Raw genomic sequence first — 21,922 nt, 5'->3', positions numbered from 1 at the left:
AAATGAATGGACGTAAAAACTACATTACTAAAATCTCTGTTCTGGTCCTGGTGGCAAGATAGGATGGGATGAACAGGGCAACACCCTGGAGAAAGGAGAAGCTTGAATTTGCAGCTGCAAAGTTAGAAGAGAGGCAACCCCAATCTGGCTCACCAGCCACCGTGGTAATCTGTTCGTGCAGCTTCTAGGCATGTCGTTTAAACAGCGATGAAGCTCATTAGAGAGGAAAGCATGTTCTGTACAGAAAAAGGCAGCCTGCCCCTACCTGCTTTGCTGACTGCAAACTGGCAGCAATTCTCCAGCACTTGGTAAACTGATGTGGTAAAGTTCAGTCAGGCAAATTTAGTTACTCCGGGTCGCCCTGACTGGGAAACAATCCAACAGTCTTTGCGGTAGGCTCTTCTCTATCTAACCAGGGCGCACAACATTACCATTATATGTACATGATTTCTGTGGGGAGGAAGAGAATATTGGATTTCAAGTTAATGCCTCTTCTAGCTTGTAAAATAATTTCTGATGAAGTGAGTTCAGACAAATGAGGTATTTGCTGTATGAAAAAAAGTCCTAGTGTACATCATCCCTTCACAAAACCAGGCCTATAAAATTCCATTAGAGATTCCTCTCACATCTCACAGAAATGCATTCAGGCTGCAACAGTAACACAGATCACGAGTTAGATTATTCAAAACAAAGACAGACTCCCCCCCATGCTCCCACAGTGAGTCCAGACCTGAGTTTGTTATTTCACACTGACTTGGATTCCTGAGATGCAGGTTCTCATAAAAGCGTGTTTAAACTCCAGAATCAGAAGATTGCAAGATCCAGAAGAGGAAAGATTCTGTTTTTCTGGTAAAAATCTCCTTCACAAGGCCTCTTAATGGTATATTTAGCTTGTGTTGAAACAGGTTGAAGCTTCTTCTCGTAGCCTTTTATTATATTAAAAAACAACAACAACAGCAACAAAACCACGAAGAGATGTTGCAAGCTAATGCATAACTATCTTTGGGGTTCCCTCTTTTTGTTAAGGTTTTCACAAAATACAAAATTAAATGTCTTTTCTACATACAGAACAAAGTAGAATCAAGTAACTGATTAGAGTATGTACAAAAACTTACACATTCTGTATTGTTCTTTAAAAAATATAAATATCAATAATGTTCAGTAGAATGGGTTGGTTTTATTTTTAAGGCTTCATTCTTATAGATCCTTCATTATTTAATGAGGCGCCAGGTAGGCAGGAAAGGGAGGGAAGAGAAGAGGTCATGTTTTTTATTAAAGGTAACGTGTTTAATTCTCATGAGACTTTTCCTCATCTCTGGCAGGAGGAGATTTCCCTCCATATTGATTTAAGTTTCCAGGAAGCAGAGGTGGAAGGAAAGGAAAATAAAACCTTTATTATTGCTATTTTTTTCCTTCATTAAAATCTTGTTTTAAACCTGTCTCCATTCATTGTCTTTGTAGAGAACCATCTGCCGAGTACGTGGATTAAAAAGACTAGAGCAGGAGGACTTCATCCCGGGTCCACCTGGGAAAGGTTAGAGTGAGGAAGAGACTGCTGGAGGCGTTTTACCATCTACCCCAGCGGAGGTAGCAAGTGCTGCAGCTAGGGCAGCTGCGGCTGTTGCATCCCTGGGTGTGAAGTCTGTGGGGAGGCTTTCCATCAGGCACTTGAGCTGTTCCTGACCCAGTTTGATTTTATCGTCTAGCTCTCGCTGCTCTATGAGGAGCGCGGACTTCATCTTTACAAAGTGCTGGTAATCCTGGAGCTGTTCCTCGGAAAGGTAGTTACCCAGGATCTCCAAGACAACCCGTTCTCGACGGTCAAGGTTTTCCTTCAGTTCCCGGGCATCTTCGTGCTGGCCAGCCAGCAGTTTCCTCTTCTCGTTCAGCGAACTCTGCACACACCAGAGAGAGCGCTTCAGTATCAGCAGCATCAAACTCACTGATCCCCCCTCTCCTTCCTCCCGACACCGTGTTTGATGCCTCTAGGGGAGGCAGGATGGCTGTTACGCTCCTAGACAGACTCAAAAGCCTGGGGGAGGAGGATGAGTTCCTCATTATGGATTGACTGTGAAAGCCACTGAGTCAGACTCTGAATGTTCTAGTCAATGGGGGGGGGGCAGCAAGTCCAAGAAAGTCAGTAAAACTTGCTTGAAAGCAACAAGTACCAGGAAAATCTGGTGTTGTCGCTCACAACCACCCAAAGAATGTTAAAATGCACAAAAGGCAGTGAGTTGTTCCACGATGCACAACACTGTACAGCCTTTCCTCCAGCATGTCACAGACATGCTGTCCTGAACACAGCCACTCTGTTTCGAGACAAAAGCCACAGAATCTGAGACATACATACAAACCGGGACCAAGATTCCCAGGGACAGAACCGCGTTTGCTAATGCTTATACATAAGCACTAAGACACCTGCCTTCCTGTGAGCCTTCGGAGGTCCTAGCTTATACAAGCGCTTTCTTGTGACTGCAGCTGTCCCACAGCCTGAAAAAAAGCCAAGATGCTATGGTTGTGCAGATACGTACCCGCTCTTCACTGTTGGCATCTTCCCCCAGACTACTCAGAACGTTCTCTACGCGGGCCAGGCGTCCCGAGAGGGAGAGCAAGAGGTTCACCACCTTATCCAAATCGCCGATGAACATCTTGTACTTGTCAAACTCGTTAGGTTTGCACAGCTTGCTGATCAACAGCTCCACCTCCTCTCCAAGAGCATTGTTCATCTTAATGTCTGCAAGGAGGCCCTCCTTGGCTTCCTTCAGGATTTCCAGTTTGTGGGTCAAGCTCCCGATGAGCTCAGCCTGTCAGAAGGGAAACACATTGCCACATCGGACATTACCATGATCACCCTGGTCATACGGATGACAAAAACAAGAGGATATGGCTACAGTTCCTGAAGAGCAGGGCCAAGTCAGCAACAGCTGACAAAGAAGACATTAAAGAGGAAATAGAGAAAACTCCAAAATTCCACATCTAGGCTATAATCGGAGTACCTGATCAGATTGCACAAAGATATATTTGTTCTACCATCAACAAACATTTATAAAAGAGATATCAGATTTGGTGTACGATCTTCTGATATTCAGCTACTTACATCTGAAAGATGTAGGTTCTTTAAAGTCTCCCAGTGAAAAAAGTCACAGCCACATCTCCTGCATGTTCCCCACTCCCTGCCCCAGCCTGAAATTTCTGGCTTGGATGTTATATTTTTTTACAACCCAGAACTGTACAAACCAACTGGCAGAAAAACGAATTTAAGCCGTATCAATGGCATGACAGCAGGCTGAGCTGACACAAGTTACATGTGGCATAGCAAGAAAGAAGGAATTGCTACATATTTCCCTCTCCTACAGTACCCTGAACCTAATGACTATTCCTTACTTGGCCACCTCAGTGTTGTGGTGCAAGCCTCACATTCAACCGTGACCAAAATTCCCTTCCTGTGCAGGCGCTGCCTCACACAGAGAGGCATCAAGCGAGCTTTACACCAAAGACTCTCTAAATTTACTTAGTGACTGCGCAGAGATGGAGGGCACACACCCATTTTGTGAAAATGCTGGCAAGTGTTTCACTGCCGAAGAAAAGGAGGCCCCCAGGGTTCAGTTGCTCCAGAAACAGCAGTGCTGCACATGTGCTGGAGATCTTAATTTCTGTTAGGATTTAGGGGAAAGACATATGCAAAAGCACAAGTTGATGGCCTGGGGCTTGCAATTCTTGCTTCCATTTACTCAGAACTGAGAGCGCAGAGAGCAGGAAAAGCTCTTCATACAAGGGTTGGGTATTTTCGGTCTCTTCAGTTTATGCATTGCTGAGGCACCATTACTTGTATATTAATCTACCCTGCATATAAACACTGCACGATGAAATAGAAGTAAATCACACAGTTGCCTGAAAATATTCTCTTGAAGTCATCTTTCCATCAAAACTGATGGTCATTTCAAGTAGGAAGGCAGCCTACTTCAAAGGAGAAAGGATCTTCAAACCCAGGTCAGGCTGGGGGTTGCTCTGAATTGGCCTTTATCCCCGGGGATGGCCTGTCAGAGTGGGGTTTAAAAAGCTGGTTTGGCAGCCAGGAAGTTGCAGCACTGTTTGGCCAGACACCACTAGATGGTACACTGTGCGTGCATCCTCTGGAGCACGTGGGTTTGCGGCTGTGCTACAGTCTACTGTCAGCTTCCACATATATGCAAAGGCTCAATAAAATGCGAATAATATTCTCCTAAAACAAACGTCAGTTATCAGGCTTATGGTGGAAGGACTGCTAAGTCATGCCGTGTGTTAGCAGGGTAGTTCTGGAGGAGAGTAGAGCAAAGGTGGTACTAAATCCCACCTGCGGGGATAAGGGACAACCAAAACTCCTTTTCTTGGATTCTCCCCTCAGTAGGTCAGGTAGCACCCAGACACAACATTGCCCTTCCCTGTGCCCATGATGCTAATGCCACCTTCAAAATAAAGAGCTGAGGTCCTCACCAGTTGATTGCTGTACCAAATCCTGAGGAGCAAAAGAAGGGGTCCGTTTTCAATGATTACGATGCCAGGGGGGGAAAAACTCTATAGCAGGACTCTGTGGGCTGAATACAAAGTCCAGCATGAACCTCAACAGGTTTTCAGGAGGAGGGAGCTGGTTAGAACTGGCTCCCTGCTCTGGGAGATTTGCTCAAGGTGCAGAGCTGCTCTCCGACCGTAGCAGGAGGCTACGGGACTGCTGGGAGCGGCATACCTTTGTTCTGAAGGCATGGGAGCTGGACAGGGACTGCGAAATACTTGCTTTGTGTTCATTAATCAGTGACTCTCCTGAGATCCCAAATGCCAACCAATATAGCTCCTTTGCATACTTACAATGGAAATGAGCTTGGTTTACCCAAATGGCCTCTCAGAGGAGCTGCCTTCTCAGATAATGCCTATGCAAATGTTCTTTCACATAGACCACGAACAAACATGCCAGGCAGATATTGCTGTCTGCACCTAATCACTCCCATCTATTTCTGTTTTTCCATGCAAATGTAACCTTTGAGGCCTGTGACTTGTCCTCCATGGCAGGCTCGCATCTACTCGCAAGCTTGTCAGATGCTTGCAGCACGTCCGCTGACTCCTTGGAGCAGCACCTTTGTCTTGTTTCATCACTCCCCACCTTGCACGTTGGTATAAGCCGGCAGTTGGTTTTGAAGCGAACAGCACCCCAAGAATCGATTGAATGCTACAGACATGGCAGGAGCTGTGATTACCTTTGAAGCTAGGTGCTCTACAACTGATGGCTTGGGACAGATAATTAAAGCTGCAGACAAAGGCCTTAGGCAAATGCTTTTGATTAGCATGATCTGTCCGTGCAGACTTTCTGCCCAGAATCTGTGTAAGACCACAGAAATAAGAGATGGCAGGCACGGCGAGTGTCTCTAACCCATTCCAGTCGCGTGGTATGACAGCTCCTAAAGACTTGACAGGGTCCTACCTGCACCTCAAATGCTCCACAAAATAGGGCTAATCTACTCACTTAGTACTCATCATTTTTGTTACAGAGCACTTTGATGGAGGTCCCATTCTAGCTGTCATTGTGTTAAAGCCTGGTAGGGAGCAGATTTTGCTTAGCAGATAAAAGCTGAGGACAGAAACAGTAAGAAAAAAAGGTGAGTTCTCCACGTCAGGGCTGCAGGACAAATTGCATACTTTCAAATATCACTCAGCCTCACAGCTTCTCTCTGCTTTTTAACATTTGGCATGGGGATGAGGACCCAGAGAGAAAATGAGGAGCTGTGCTAGAGACAATTCTCTGCACTTTGACAGACAGGCTGAGTTTGGGAGCCTTTCTTTAAATCAATGCCTGATTTCAGTGCAGGAAGAATGAAGTACTCTATTTACAGCATATGGGACTCGCACAAATATTTGTATCCTTCAGTATGTTTAAACTCTGCTGTTGTACAAAGAGCATGTAATATGGGCTGCGCTACTCTGTCCAGTGCAATGTAGGATGTTTTAAATTTACAAGCGGGCAGGCACAGCTGCTTTTGACACGAAGGCAGTAGGTGTGTGAAGGGAGGCACAGACAGGCAGCAAGTACCTGCCTGTGGCTCCTTGGGATTTGTGAGCTTCGCAACATGTCTGTAATTAGCAGGTAACCAATGTGAGACAACCGCAGGAGCAAATTAGAAGGCCCTGCAAAAGCCCTGGAAGACAGAGCACCCAAGCCTACAGCAAGAACTGCAGGGGCTGTTCCTCAGTGAAACGTAGCCGCAGTAAGAGAGGAAAATGTTTCCTCCTCTCCTGCCCTGCTTTCCTCCCACCCAAGTCATCACATCGAGGTTGTGCTGTCTGAGCTGCTGAGGCGCACATGGCTTTCAGCAGCTCAGTGAAACTATAAAGTGTGGGGGGAAAAAGAGTAACCGATGTTTCTTTGGAGGCAGTGAATGCAGACAGCAGGTCAAATGGGTAAATTGGCTTCACTGAAGAGGAAAATCCTAGGGCGAAACCTCGTGTCCTCAGACACTGTGGTCACTAGCTGGATTCCTATTTCTAACCCAAGCTGTCCTTGCTCAAGCCACTTCACCTCTCCATTTTCCTTCCTTGGTACAGGACAGGGACTGCCTCTTACAACCCGTACGCTCAGCATTTGGCGTAATACAGGCCCACCTCAGGGTTGTGCAAGATTTGTACTCAAATTTGCAGAGAGTACTCAGATTAGTTCTCTTCGTTTAATCTGGGCCGCACTAACAGAGCTTCACAGGTAGCCTTAATGCATCCAGCCCCCATGCAACTTGGAACTGCCAAAAGATGACATCAAATAGAAATGCACTTTACTTTAGGGCTTATTATTATTTCAGGAATGTAACCAGCAAATGGTGGTGTGTGCTGAATTTACCTTCTTCTCATTGATGTCCAGCAGTTCCTCTTCCTCACCTACTTCTTCTGGCAAGTCCTTAATTTTATTCAGCAGTTCTGCTTTGGGTGCTGAAACGCTGTAATAAGCAGGACAGGTGACCAGGGTTACAGGAGCTTCCTTTTCTTCTCTCCTACACCACAGTGAAGAAAAAGGAGGAGTTCAGTCTGAGCCTGACTTTTTCCCACGCCTGGATCCATGGTTTTCCAGCACTCCCTCTGTGGTACCTTCCCAGTGATATTAACCACAAAAGAAATGGAAGATTCCTGCCATCAGAGGGTGCATGTCAGCTGCTTTTAGCTCTCTCCCCTGCGCAGAACAGCACAGCTGCCCTGTTAAAATGTTGACCGGTTAACAACTCTATATGGGATCACATCCTCGCTGAAGGTAAATCAGCACAGCTCAGCTGGTGATGGCAAGACTGACCATCTTATCTAGCATGGTGCATTACAACTTATTTCTATATGGTTCTCCACCTGTCACTTGGGAGTCTCTATTTTAATAAAACCACACTGAAGGACTTGCACTGATCTTTGTATCCCCCTGCAATAATAAGGTGCTCCCATCCCTCTCCTTCCAAAATTTGGCCTCTTGTTATCTTTCTGCCTGCCACTGTTTTCCTCCTGATTTTACTCTCATATCTCTGTTACTGTGCTTTGGACTAAATTGCTTCAGATTACAAAGGTTAAGATTGCAAAATCCAGTAACATCTCCAGAGGTGGTTCGTTTCCTGCGCCGTTACCAAGCTCAGCATCGTTTTCTACACAGCCCAGAGAGGTGAGCTCAAAGGCCACATGTACAGCTGAGCTCATGAGAAAAGGCATTCAGAAACGCCCTGCCAGTCCTCACGCCTGGGAATCTCTGCCAGCATCCAACTACACAGATGCGGAAAAATTCAGCAGAGGCTTGTCCTGGAGAGCAAGCAAGCAGCGAGTTCCGCTGCGACACGACCCCACAACCCAAACAAGCAGTGCTTACATGTCATCTCCCACTGCTGTCCTGCTAGCTTGCTTCTGCGTCATCTTCCTTTTCATGTTGTTCTCTTTCAGCAAGCTGGTTCCACTGGGGAAAAGCCCTTCCATTAAGTCCATGGTTGTCTTCATTTTGGAATCTGGATCCAGGATATCAGCCAGAGACTTGTCTTTATGGACAATTTCTTTTGCTAGAGCCTCAGACTTAATATCCTCTGGGGTCTTTTGCTTTGTCTTCACTGGAGGTGTCCCGGAGTCCAGGTTGCCATTTTCTGACTCTCCGATGACGGCTGCTGGCTCTCTGTGGTTGCCTTCAGGTTGAGTTATGGGCTGTCTATCAGTGTTTTGAGGCCCTTCAGAAGAAGCAGGTAACTGGTGCTGCTTATCCACAGCAGATGGAGAGCTAGTCCTCTTTGACGCAGGTGGGGAGAGGGGCCAATTATTTTCACTGATATCGGTGCCCAACTCTGTTATCTCCCTCTCAGCCAGCACTTTGGGAAAGCTTTTGAAGCTGCTGTGGACAGAAAAATTCTGTGAGATGAAGATAAACTTACCACACAGGACCATTGTGAACACATGGTGCAGCCCTAAGACAAGTTAAATTTTCCTCCTCTCTCGCTTATTTTTGTCTCTTACTTCTCACTTCAACATGGAAACACCCACAGTATGAAGCTACTGGCACCAGAAGCATATTGTCCCCTCAACCTGGACACTGCTGTTCTTCATTCCAACACAGAAGGAACTAGTGAGCGACAAGTCAGTTTGGTTTCTGCTTACAGGCAGGGGACATTGCATCTCACCACCTGAGAGTACCATCCTGAGCAGCCTATACTCATTTCTTCTTTTCTTGTTGGAAAAACCAATCACTACCACAGCCCCGGCCAGACTCTTCCCGGATGGAAATAAGAGCAGCTCCTTGGGAGCGAGGGAAGCTGTGCCGAGTTAAACCAGCTGGGCACCTAGCCCAAAGTCCTATCCTTCAGGACAAATTCACTATACAGTGTCACTGTGACATATTTGTGTTGCCACTTCTTGGCAGATGGTCACTGTTTCATAACAACATTATTTTGTGCCAGGTCCAAAGTGTATTCTGGGAAACTCTAACTGTTGGGAAAAACTGTTATGGATTTTCATAGTTCTCTCTCAAAAACCAGTAACTGGAAGGAGTCAGCAACCATTTTAACTCTTCATGCTGGAGTGAATAAGAAGAAACTGCACTAAAATCCACACAGAAACTGCAGGGAGAACAAGACCAGGATAGTTTGTCACCCATAACCCCCTTTGCCTTGCTTACTAAGCACCTGTCGGTGCATCTGCTGATGGATGGGCCGCAAAGCCTTTTGCCTTCTTGCTTTGTGCCCTGCCCTGGCCACATCATTGGACAACGCTTTTGGCATAGCGGCGGCAAGTCTGTCTGTCTGTCCTTCTCCCCTTATAACGTGTGCCCTCCTCTGCAAGCTTCCCGCTCAGCTAGCAGCTGTGGGTTGGTTGTCACAGCACGCAGAGCTGCGGAGGTCAGTCACATTTGCCTGGAGCCCCGCATATCTTACTGTATATGGCCCTACAACGCCCAAGACGCTGCATTACAGCCCTCCCTTACCTCACTTTGGCCTCCTCTGTGAGCCTGGTGGATTTGTCTCCAGCTGCCCCATTCCCCTCAAGCACCGCCGGTGGGGGAGGAGGTGGGAATTCCTCCATGCCGTTTGCAGAAGTGCAAGAGCTCAGCTCGGGAAGAGGACGGGATGGCCGTGGGGGTGAGAAGGCTGGAGCAACAACACTGGGCTGGGAAGGCATGACAAACACCTCGTCGTCTTCATCGTCCTGCAGCAATGGCGGGGGCGTGAGCTGCAGGCCCGACTCCGAGATCCGGAGATGAGTTGTCCCCTGGGGAGAAGGAGTTTCTGGGTCAGAAGAAGTGCTGCTCTGTGTCAGCAGGGACTGCCACCTCTGGGAGAACTTTGGCCCAGCCGCTGGGGGAGACACCATAGCCCTTGGGTAACTGTTGTCTTTGACCGAATAAGCCCACACCACTTTGGGTGGGAGTGATCTGTGAAGCAGCCCGGCTTTCCTTCTCCACATCATTTCGTCCGTGGTAGCCTCGGGGGAACTATCCTGGACAGCATCCAAAGGCTGTACCTGAATGTTACCATTGCCCTCAGGGGGAATAGCATCTCCTTTGGCCTGATGCTGTCTCAGAGCCTGGTCATCACCTGCACTCTGGAAGTCTGAGGGACTCTGAGTGGGCGTACTAGGGGAGGACGGGCCAGATCCAGAAGGAGTAAGGTTAAGGAACAAGGGTTTAAAGCCTTGCTTTTGCTCAGGATAGTGACTCCTTGCCTCTGTTGGGGATGGGACAAATGCAGAAGTCCTGCTTTCTGGCCTAGAAAGTTCTGAGAGCTTGTGGTTCTCTGTCAGCATGGTGGACCCGGTGACAGCCTCGCTGCTGTGGTGAGGATGGGGATAATAACGTGTGAAGGCTGTTTTTTCCGAGTGGCTTCTTTCTTGCTTGTTGAAAGACCTAAAAACCAAGAGACAGACCATGATAAAATTAATAATTAATCAATGAGCAAGAAAAGCTATTGTGCACCTCCTTAATGAGCAAATTATGCAACCACGTCAGAGGCCTGGGTCAGTGGCTGCTGATCTAGGTGAGGTGCAATTGTGCTTTGAAACTGGTAGTAAAATCCAGTCTACTAATTCTAGGGGCACAGAGCCAGATCTGTCCCCACTCGCCATCTCCCAGCATTTTCAGTGCGGGCTAGGTCACACACACACACACGCGTGTGCACACATGTAGCAAGCATCATAGCAGTAACTTAATAGAAAAAAAATTTAGGAAAACTGAAGTGCATGGCTTCCTTTCCAGCCTTGCTTTGAATTTTGTTTGTTACAGATGGGTCTAGTAGTGACTGCTGTAAGAAAGACTACTTGACATTATCTACTATCAAACTCCATTCCCAATTGCTGACAATTTAAGAATTTCAGCTTTATGGGCCAAAAATTCCCATAATATTATCTGCTCCTTTTGGAAAGGTGCCATTAAAATGATTCAACTGTCTCTGAGAACAAAGTGAGGCCAAAAAATGCACTATTTTGACTGCGGAAAAAAAATTTAAAAAGCTCTTACAACCTTGGAATCTTGTTAGAAAATAGAGCCCCACTCAGATACACAGTTGTTACAAGACCCAAAGCCAACACACTTCAACTGCAAACGGATGTTAAGGCTGCAAAGCCAGCAGATTAAATTATTCCTTCCAGATCTTTTAAGATGTTCTCATGTGAGTCTGAGAAAAAGCGTCTGGCCTTTGAAATGAGGATCCTGCTCAGAATTCATAGCCAAACCTACTTTCCCGTATGGCTATTTAGCTGGAAAACAAAATGAGCAGTAACAATAGCACTAGCAGATGCAAGAGAAGATGGTCTAAAAACACGAGGCCATACCATAACACAATAAAATACAATAAAGCTCTACTGCAATAGATGTTCTGTTCTTGAGATGCATTGTTGAAATAATTCAACACTGCCAGTCTGTGATGTTTGAGACTTGGGCCCCAAATTTGCTCTCAGTTGTACTGGTACAAATTAAGAATAACTCTGTCAAAGACATGGGTCTTTCTGGCTTTATTCTGGTGTGACTGAGAATAGAATTTGGCAGCCTTTGCCTGGGGGTGGGGAAACTTCCCAGACAGACTGCTCTTGGTATTGTCTGTGGTTCCTGGACAGTAGCAATGTGTATTCTTTTCAGATGCTCAGTGTTTGTCAGAAACACCAGATGGTATTTCTCTAATTGAAAGATCTCTCCTACTGTGGAAGCAATTGTGGATTCTAAAACTGGTGGAGCAACAACCGTTCCCAACAGTGCTTACGAGACAGCTATTGTATGACATCTGGGGAGTAGCATAAGAGCACAGAGCATAAGTCACAGAGCACGCGTGACTGGACCAAGTGATTGCTGACCAGGGTTTCTGTAACTTCACCATTGGACAGTTTTCCTTCTTGAGCAAGAGAGGTGGCAGGGATGGTCCCATCTCCTCTCCAGCACATTGAGCAGCTGCATCCCAAGGAAACCTGGAAGCATTTCCTATTGCCTTCCCTGAAAGGCCCGTGCACGGAGTACGCTGCAGACAGCGATAGGATGGTGATGGTTAGACCTGAGGACTGCCTAGAAAACCAGCTATTTTGGGCTGACAATCACAGGACAGATGATGACTGCATTTCTTAAGGGATGGATTAAAGACACTACAATAATCTCACATGAACCAGACTGAAATACTCACACTGGGGCAGGGGAACGTTCAACAGTATCCTAAATAGTGCAACTCCTTCCATGAATCATTGACACATAGGTAAGGTCCTGGTCTGCCTATCCCTTTCAGGCTGAGGAGGATTCAGATCTCGTTCTCGCTGGGAGTTAAATGTAAAACTTCTATCGGCTTCAGCAGTGCACGATCAGAGCCGTCTAGCTGCCAAAACTCATGCCCATTCACTTTCAGGTCATTTCAGGTGCAGTCACATAAGAAAAATCACTCAGGCTCACTGGGAGTGATTTGCAGCCTGTGTAGTGGGACCCTGTGTCCTCAGAGCCAAGGGCTTTTTCCTGTCTTCTCCCATCCTTTCATTCTATCTTTTGAGAAATCCAATTCCAATCAAGAAGGGAAAGCAACCTCCCATCTCCCAGAAGAAATGTGCTTGCAGAGCAGGCAGAATGCCTACGTGGCAGAAACATCATAAGACTGTTAAGTTAATACCAATAATCTTTGTGCAGTGAAGCATGAAAATGAGAAACCTACATTTCGTGCCCCAATAAACTTGTTTTCAGTCTGGGTGTTCAATCCCGTTACTTGAAAAATAGGTGGGGGGGGGGGGGGGGGAAGGAAGCAGCGAGTAGTTATTGAGAAGAATGATGAAATGCCATCTCTAGAAGAAATGGGGAGGCAGGATGAACTAAAACAGCTGCATTTTTCTCTTAGAAAAAAAATGGAAGAAGTTATTCCAAATCAAAGTAAACGCGTGTGTTTTAAATAATTACAAAAGGATGTGCCTGAAGGCAGACCGAATCCCTCTAAAACAACTTTTATGTCTTCTTAGCAGCAAAAATGGCCAGCCAGTCAGAAGCAAGTTCCAGCTAGACGAGGAGCCTTCCTCAAATTCTAGCTGTCGCTCCCTGACCCAGAGCTGCTGGGGAAACCTTTGGAGACGGCAGCGTTAACTCCCACTGTGACAACAGAGTGGCTGACATTTACTGCAAGTTTGTGAAAAACAGAGCTCCTTTGTGAATAAGTCTTTTAGTCCCTCTTGATGGTTTTTACTGTAATATGAGTTAGCTGTTTGGGCACTCAGAGCTTAGGGCAAGCATCTATTTATTATTTAAATGTAAATACAGCAAGATCAACTTCAGTTCTAGTTAACTTCAAAACAATCCACTGCTAAGTGGATAGTTACATAAGTCCTAATATTATGAGTTTTATGATTACACTTTTCTAATTTTAAAAACATTTCTCTCTCCCCTGTTGCTGAGAAAAATGTCCTGCCTGCACAAAGGAAAGCAGCCGAAACGCAAGCTCCCAGTTCAGCAAGATAAATGAAATCTCCTGGTTTTAGTTTGTGCAAATGTTCACTTGCTTGTGGGGAAGCAGCACCCTGGACCGGAGAAAACCAAACAGAGTAGGACACCGGGGTATTTTTTCCTTTAAAATCCTTCAGTTATGATAGCATCTGGATGTGAGTTCCAACAGCAGATCAAATGCATTTTGGAAGTTACGTAACTGGAGATTTGCTGCAGAAACGTGCTCCAAGATAACATGAGGAGGACTTGATAGTGAATTAATGCTATAGTGAAAAAAAAAAAGCTCACAGCAACTTACTCCTCCTAACTCTGCTGGGCACAGCACACCCAGAACTGTGTCCGTGCTGATGTTTTCTCTAGTTTGTCACCATCCATCTGTTTACATAGACAACACATGACAACTGGTGCTGGCGGCAGGATGGCAAGAGCTGACCCTGCAGTGACAAAGGGGACATTAACACATACTTACCTGGCTCCTGCGCTGACCACATAGAAAGGATCTCTCACCATGGGGCCAAATTCACTGCTTTCCCTTCTCAGCAGGTCCTGGAGGGCAAAGACAGCGTTAGCAGCAAGCAGAAAGCAAAAACAAAATAGCAAAACACTGATGCTTCCTAGTAAGAAGACAGCACAGCATGTGCCATATGCAGCTGGGAGGAAAACTCTAGCACGGCATGCCACTCTCCAGCACCCTACTTCTACTTAGAGGACCTGTCTGCCTTTGTCTGGACGGATTGTGGACCAACAGGCAGACTTATTCAGAGAAACGTTTTTTAAAACCTCTCAGTAAGTACTTGCCTGTTCTAAAAACATGCTCAACGGTATCAGTGGGACCTGGGCGTTCACCTTTGTTTTATGTGCAAGCAAGAAGCTGAGATACCACTGAAGCAGCCTTAACCAGGGTAGCTAAACAGCGAACAATCTGTGCCCAAGCCCAGTGCCAAAACAGTTGACTAAAACACTGCAGAGATGCTGAATGCCACAAAGGTTGGGAACTCCAGCCACAGGCAGAGGCGCTGAAAAACATCACAAAGTCTGGCATTTGCTTCTTTTGAAAACCAAAGCGCAGGAACTATCTCCTCTTTAGGTATTTATGTCATCTAAAACCAGAGAAATTTTGCAGCTGAAATGCTTTTGGGAATCTGACTCTCTCTGCCTTAGAGCTCCCACCATAGGACACCAGGCTATTATGAGACATGAAAGCAAATGCTAAGCCTGCTTTTGAAGAGGTTAGTATTTTCTCCCCTACAATCCTTCCAGCAGAGAGCATTTCGGTTACCCACTTCCCCACACCCTTAGTAATTTGCTTTTTTGGTCAGTGTTGCTGCAGAGAGAGGGTAAGTGCAGATCTTGATTTAGGAGTTCAGGAGCTGGGAGATATGTGGGCTGAGACAGGCTAAAAAAGCAGAGAGGAAGGAAGGCTGAGAATGCGTTCTGGAGACTGAGAGCTAATAATTCCACATGGCTATCTATTTCCCTATATCTTTAAACAAATTCCTACAGTGACATTGCGATGTGATTTATACGCAGCCTGAAAGGAACGTTAGACGCTGTACACAGCGCCCTGAAAAACATACAGTGAGGCAGAGAAGTTCGCTGCTAAACTGGAAATAAACATTTCCTGCAAAAAAAATCTGAAAACGCCAAAAATATTACAAAATAAAAATAAAATAATCACCCTGTTGCTTTGGCTTTGTCCCCCACTTTTACAGCTGTGCTTTTGTACTGAAGGCAGATCAGAAACAAAGCTAATTAAGAGAGCACTTAAACATATACTTCCCTTTCAAACAGACACTTACGGATTGGTGTATATATTTGAAGTCAAACATGCTTTCTTGAATTAGGATTTAAGAAGAGGACTTTCATAAGTGCCTTGCTGCCTATGGGACTAAATCCTCATTCCAGAAGTGGATACAGCTAAATCACTCTGGGAAACAGCAGTAAGGGCTTTCTCTTCTTCTACACTTGAACTAAAACCCTGTGAGCAGGTCTGTGCTGCTGTTCATTGTCTTCCTTCAGTCAGCTTCCAACAGGCAGAAAGTCTGGTTTGGCTGCTGAACGTACACAAGATTACAAATGAGCTGACAAGGGGGAAATAAAGAACTTAAGAACTACCCTGTACGTCCCCTGCCCAAGAGAGGGGGCTGGGTAAAAACGAACAAGGGCTGATTGCGGTCCAACCTGTCATTAAAAGTACATTTTAGTGATTTTTCTCTTTCTGGATGCTTGTTTTTGTGCTGGGACTGTGCCGAGAGGCAGAGAAAGAGTCACAGCTTGGCTTTCACCCTACATTTCTTAAGGACTGTTCTCTTACTGAACGCAAGACTTCACAAACACCAAGTGTGACAAAATTGCGCAGATGAGCCTGATGCCTGGCTGGTGTGGAAAAATACTGCTGATGGGATGAGACAGCAGCAGTTGTGGAAATGCATTCCAGTCACTTGATATTCACAACCTGCTTTTTTAATTCCCTGTATTTAAAAACGCAGCGTGGGATCTGAGGTCTGTCGAGGGAGGACATCTAGAATGAAGCAGACAATGAGTTTGGGAGGACAGCTCCTTCCCCCGCAGCCCGGTTGGGCCTGTTTCCCAGCTCCTCGTTGATGTTACTTGACCCAGTAGCACTTCGTTGCACCTAGATTATCTATTCTGGGCCAGCAGCAAGTGCAAGAGTAGAAGGAGATGTTCTGCATCTCAGCTTCCCCGTAAATATGCAAGACTGTCCAAACACTCAGAGTATGTGGAGTGAGGAGCCTGTCCACACATTTTTGTTGTTTCCTCCCTCTCCCCCTGATGAAAGGAGCCTGCCATGGAAACGGGATGGACCAGCAGATCCACCACTGCTGTAAATCCGTGTGGCTCAACCAGCCGCGGTTACCTAAATAGGTCTGAAGAGATTTCAGCCAGCTGAAGAGCTGGCCTGGGCAGTTGTTCTTTAAGAAGTTAGCCTGTTTCTACTATTTACCACCATCAGAGTCAGTCGAATTCCCCATTTGTGACATCAGTGCAATGTTCCCAACCGCCAAGCAGGGGACATGGAAAGACCGGCCAGGGTCTCTACTAAGTTTTCTCTGCGATGTTTCCCTCCAGGGCTGGAGGCAAAACGTAATGGTTACTTGGCAGTGCCTCCGCTGAGCATTTCCCAGCACTGTCAGGCACAGCGGGAGCCAGAGCGATTTCAAGCAGCCTTCAATCCTCTCTACTTCGCACCACAAAAGCGGGCTAAGGCAGAACAGCAGCAACAGCCTATCACCACCTTAACAGTGGACCCCACCAGAAAGGCGAACAGTGCTTTGCCGGTGATGCTGGCAGGTAAGAACAGGACACTGCAGATGGGATGTGAGGAGCAGCAAGAACACAAGAATGCTACCAGCATATGCACTGAAATCCCAGCGTCTCTGAGATCCCTGAAATAGCCCCAGTAGTAAGAAAGCCTAACAGAAGCAGTACCCCACTGGCAAGCATTTAAAGCAGCATCCTGGTAATTTAAACACAATAAATGGTCTGTATCTCACTATGCGTTTAACCTCTCTCTAACCAATAGAGTACTTGCGATGACTGAATATCAGCTTGTCCTCTGATATTCCCCCTCTTTTCCTGGTTCAGAGTACCCTGCTTGCCTGCACGCGTGACCCGGTTTCCACATACCTGGTGTTTCTTATCCGCCGTGGGAGACGATCTGGAACGTATATGCACAGGGACTGTCTGATTGTCATACCTATCAAGCAAGTCTTCCACAGACACCGATTTCCCAGATTTCCTGGCAGAGGAGGCTGTTTCAAAGACCTGCTCCTGCTTCCCGTAGCAAGGCCGGCCCTGCATGCCCAGAGGGTCTGTCTGTGTGCCTTTGGTGAGCTCCGTTTTGGCTCTGTAATCCCGGCACCTCTCTGTTTTCGGTTGGCTTGTGACCACGCTATCCTGGCGCCCTTTCTTCTCATCTCCACTCGTGTCAGAGCAGCTCATCAACCCAGGAGGAAGGGTAGAAGATATCCGCCTCGTCCTGGATATCCGCTCTACAGACTCTCTCTTGCGGTAAAGGTTCTGGTCTTGGAGGGAATTCATGCTGGAGGCGGATGAAAGGCTCTGACTGTCTGGGCCACTTGCCTGTAGGTAGGAGCTATGGGAGCGCTCCCTCAGCAGCCCCACATCTTGCGAGGATGGTCGTCTCCCTGTTTTGCGCTCAATGTACTCGGCGAGGGCATTCTGCTGGAGTTGCTTGAGCTCTGGCTTGGAGAGGCTGGCTGTGGAAGAAGCTTTGCCATCCTTTTCAAAGATCTTACGCCGGTCAGCCACCGTATTCTCCGGGAAGACAAAATGGATGCTTTTCTTCTGGAAGGAGAAAGGCGATGGCTCCCCATCAGAGATGCCCACCTCATTCATCTTCTCTGGCTCTGAGTAAGACCGCTTCTTCTGCTCTGCCGTCAGCCGCTTTCGGCCCCTGATGCGCAAGACGTGCTGTGTCTTGGCGTAGTCCAGGGCGGAGAGGCTGCCTTCTGTCGGCGTGACACTGTGCCTTTCCTTTGGGGTGTGGGGAGACGCCGCTGTGCTCCTCATGCCCACGTGGGCCGAGGCAGGCCTCTGGGTTGTCCTCTTGGGTGTGCTCCCGAATGGAGGACTGATGCGACGGAAGGAAGTGGCCCTCAGCACCCTGGACTGAGCATCTTTAATGCTGTTCCTGTAAGCCCTGTTAAACGGTGCATCCAGCTGCGACCCGTGGGCATCCTGGACGTTATCCTTCCAGAGGATCTCCTTCTCAGGCTCACCTCCCAGCTGGAACGTGCTTTTACTCCTTGGTAGCTGAGCCGCTCTTATTTGCACCTCATTTTCAGGACGTAGGCTGTAGTATTCGCTAGGTCTCGCCTGCTTTGCCGAAGCTGCCATCTGCAGCTCTATGGGACGCCAGTCAGCCTCTTCCAGCTTCCCGTTCCTGACAGAGGGGCTGGAGACCCTGCCTGGGTCACTGGGCAGCTGGCTGGGCTCACGGAGCTTGCTCTTCATGTCCTCCAGGCTGTTCAGAGAGCACCTCACGCTGGAGGGCTGGCTCGTCCTGCTGGGCCCATAGTGCTGGCCAAAGCTGGGAATGCCAGCGCTCTGGGGCCGCTGAGTGCTTTGCTCTCGCTGCTCAAACTTGCTGACCTTCTCCAGCACTGAGCAGCGGGGCTTGCCGGCATCTGGTTTGCCATAGGAAACACTTTGGGCGCTGCTAGAGCTGAGCCGGTTCCTCCCGAAATCAGAGGTCTTTGGGTGCTGCGGAGAAGGGGGCTCTTCGCACTTTGGCTCAGCAGTGTGGAATGGAGTCACGCTCGTGCCCTCCTCCTCCTGCCTTGCAAAGGCCTGTGGGTCCACATCACTCCACTGTTTGTGCCCCTGTCCCCTGCGATCCTTCTCCTCTTTACCACTGCTGTTGAGGAAGGACAGTTTGGTGCTGGAATAACCCTCGCCTGGTTGCATCTCTCTTAGCTCGGCGCTGCTTTGCCTCCGGGAGCTCTCTGGGATGTTCTGCAAGGAGGAGAAGCCATACTGCTTGGCCTTGCCATGACCCCACTGCTGGTGAGCAGCAGCGTCTCTCTCGTTTATCTGTGCGTTGCCATTTTTGTCCTCCTGGGATTCAGCCGTCCAGTCCTCTTTGGGCTGGTAATGAGTTTTTCTCTCACTAGCATCCCTCGGCTGGGGCAGCGGAGCTTGAAAACTGTGTTTGGAGGCCTGTGCAGTACTTGCAGTCTCTTGGTTGCTGAGCGCTACCTTGTAAGGGGGTAACAACTCCTCCTTTCTCGACGTGTTCAGGCAGACTTCTGGGCCTGCCATGCTAGGAGGTTTTTGCTGGAGAAGTTTTGCTGCAGCATCGTGCTTTCTCTCAGCTGCTGGGGGCTGGTAGAAGATGGTTGATCTGTTTGTAGTGCTTTGGTTTCCATTTTCATCAAAGCCCAGAGTTCTGCTGGCTACGGCCTTGTCGTAAGAGACCGGAAGAGGTGGAGAGTACCCACTTTCTTTGGCCAGAGCTGGATAAAGTGTCCCGTTATTGCTTGCAGAAGGCTGGGGCACCTGGGCGTAGTGTGGCTCTGGGGAAGGTACTGGGTAGACACCAGTAGGCAGCAGGGGCTGCCCCGGCTGGGCTGGCTGGGAATAGCTCTGCTTGGGCTTCACGGTGGGGCTGCTCTCTGGGCTCCTCTCCACCACGGTGTGCAGATGCCCTTCTCCAAAGGGGGTTTTCAGCAGCGGTCCCTGGGATAGGGTGCTGACAAGCTGAGGCCAGGCCCCTTTCGGCTGGGTTCGACCAAACTTGTTCAGATCAAGGCCAGCACACGAGCTGGGCCTCTCGTGATGCCTGATGGCTGCGTAGCTGTCGCTGCGAGTGGGAGGCAAGGGAGGTCCCTTGGAGGGCTGGTTCTTGCTGTCCGAGGAGCCCTGGCCAGGCTGCGCCCAGGAGGAAGCTGCGTTGTGCCGGCTGAAGCCGTGGAGCCTGCCGTGGCCACGACCGTCCAGCAAGGCCCGGGCCTCGCAGCTCGGAAGCAAGGCAGAGGACTTCACCTCATACTCCTCAGAGATCCCTCGCTGGGCATCGTAGACTGTCTTGACGTACCTGATGTCAGCTTGCCTCATCCCCTCCTGCAGGCCACCTCGGGACTGCATGCTGTCTGTGGAGCAGGAGTGCTCCTTGCTGAACGGAGGAGCAGGGTACTCAGGGATGCTAGAGTTGGTGGAGAAGGAGCTGTAGGCAGAGTCTCTCTTGCTGTGGAGGTGGGACAGCTGGTCGATGCTGTTGGTGGATTTGGCCGGGGACAGGTGACAAGGGTGGTAGCCAGGGCAGGAGTGGTCCAAGCTCTCCATGCTGCCCCGGGAACTGTACTGGTCAGGACTTCTCCTCAGATAGCCATGCTCATAGCCAGAGAGATCGCTGGTCGAGGAGCTGTGGAAGAGCGAGAGAAGAGTAAAAACCCACTGTCAGCAGAGGAGAGGCACAACAACTTATAAGTGAGCTCAGAAGGAAGATGTTTAGTTTTGCGAAGTGCAGATGAAAACCCATATTTGGGCCTTACTGTATCCCCTGTTTGCAGTCATCCCAGTTCACAAAGAGGAACTGCTTGACATTGCAACACATGGCTCTTATTTACCACAGAAGGGTGGGAGGGAAATGCAGACAGAAAGACAGTGCATCTCTGGAGCCAGGGAGGATCAACCCCACCCATCAAACCTATCCAAAGCACTTGGAAAGCTGAATGAGCACCGACGCCACTGAGGAGGAGGAGAGGAGAACAAGAGGCGTTCTGGGGGGAATCTAATATCTTTCTTTTTTTCCCATTTCATTTCTTTTTATGGAGATGAAGGCTATGCCCTGGCAGGCTTCCTGGAAATTCAGCTGTCCCAAGGATAGTTTGTTTGCTGCAAGAAAACTAAACTGACAAGACAGAGAAGAGATGTGTGTGTTTGCGTGTGGAGGCAAATCGGGGTGCAACAACAGAAGCAGTCTGAGGATGGCCCAGGAAGTCTTCGCAGCCACCTCCTCATGTAGCTCAGCAGGTGCAGGTACACCCTGGCACCTGCTCTGAGATACACGTCTGTCAAAAGAGGGCTTGTGGCCACCAGAGCTGTGTTCAAAAAGGAGGTTATTCAGAGATCTTTCTATCAGTGGGAAGGGACCTCCTCATTCCAACCACCGTTCTTTTTACACCTCACATGGGGGTATCACAAACTTATGTGGCGTTTCCCCTGGCTAATTTCTCCTCCCAGATTCAAGCAAACACACTGGAGATTGGAGAGTGTACCCTCAGGATTTCCCTTTTCTTCCCTCTGTTCCCAGCTCCCCTCCCTTAGGTAACGCTTTCTCTAGTTCCCCGTGCAGCTACATGCACTGTCCTGGCAGAGCTGCAGGAAAGCACCAGGAAAGGAAAGACTGCTGTCCCACGCAAAGGGCAGCAGGGCAAGGCTCAGAGCTGGAAGCAGGAACGGATTGGAGCCTGGGTTTGCAGGGTGCAAGCTGCAGCCTCAACTCGCAGAGGGAAAGGCAAGCTCCACTTCTGTGTGCTTTGTTCCACTGGGATAACCAAACCAAACCTGCTCCCTGCAGCGGGGGAGCTGGGGATGCACAGCAGTCCTGAGAATCAAGGAGGCAGCGAGTGTGTTTGGTAACAGCCCCCTCCCTAACAAGTGTCTGCTGAAGAACCTAAAGCTTCCTTCAGATCATATCCCAGCCGCACTCACTTCCACCCTGCTGGATGAACGCCCCCACGCCCAAAGGACAGACAGGGGGGAGATGGCAGCTAAGGATGAGGAAAGGCAGAAGGAAACCTGCCTGCGAGGGGAAAAAGCAGCAGCTCTGCAGAGAGATGCAGAGGAACACACAGACAGGCAGAAAGAGATACGGCAAATCTCAGGATAAAGCTGGTTTACTCATTTAAAAGCACCACTCTATTTTAGTTTAAAATAAGCATCTCCCTGGCAATGCCCAGCGCAGCCCTGGCCAGCTGGCCACTAGATGTTCCCCGTGCTCCTCTTCAAGCACCCAGGAGACAG

General features: G+C 48.3%; 1 protein-coding gene across 1 annotated transcript in view; it reads right to left on the bottom strand.

Moving 5' to 3' along the window:
* Nucleotides 1-1,421: 1,421 nt before the first annotated feature.
* The window catches only part of SHROOM3 (shroom family member 3), a gene marked incomplete at its 5' end in the record, with an annotated part of 152,824 nt that continues 132,323 nt past the window's right edge, over nt 1,422-21,922 (bottom strand). Inside the window, 7 exons of the mRNA XM_082482778.1 lie at nt 1,422-1,895; nt 2,532-2,804; nt 6,857-7,007; nt 7,853-8,359; nt 9,446-10,363; nt 13,881-13,957; nt 17,060-20,318. Of these exons, the coding sequence (XP_082338904.1) occupies nt 1,536-1,895; nt 2,532-2,804; nt 6,857-7,007; nt 7,853-8,359; nt 9,446-10,363; nt 13,881-13,957; nt 17,060-20,318 (5,545 nt within the window). The 3' untranslated portion in view covers nt 1,422-1,535. The remainder of the gene's footprint in view (nt 1,896-2,531; nt 2,805-6,856; nt 7,008-7,852; nt 8,360-9,445; nt 10,364-13,880; nt 13,958-17,059; nt 20,319-21,922) is intronic.

This window comes from Vanellus vanellus (genome assembly GCF_965231255.1).
Source record: "Vanellus vanellus genome assembly, chromosome: 4".
NCBI classification, from domain to species: domain Eukaryota; kingdom Metazoa; phylum Chordata; class Aves; order Charadriiformes; family Charadriidae; genus Vanellus; species Vanellus vanellus.
This window is presented reverse-complemented; position numbering and strand designations above follow the sequence as displayed.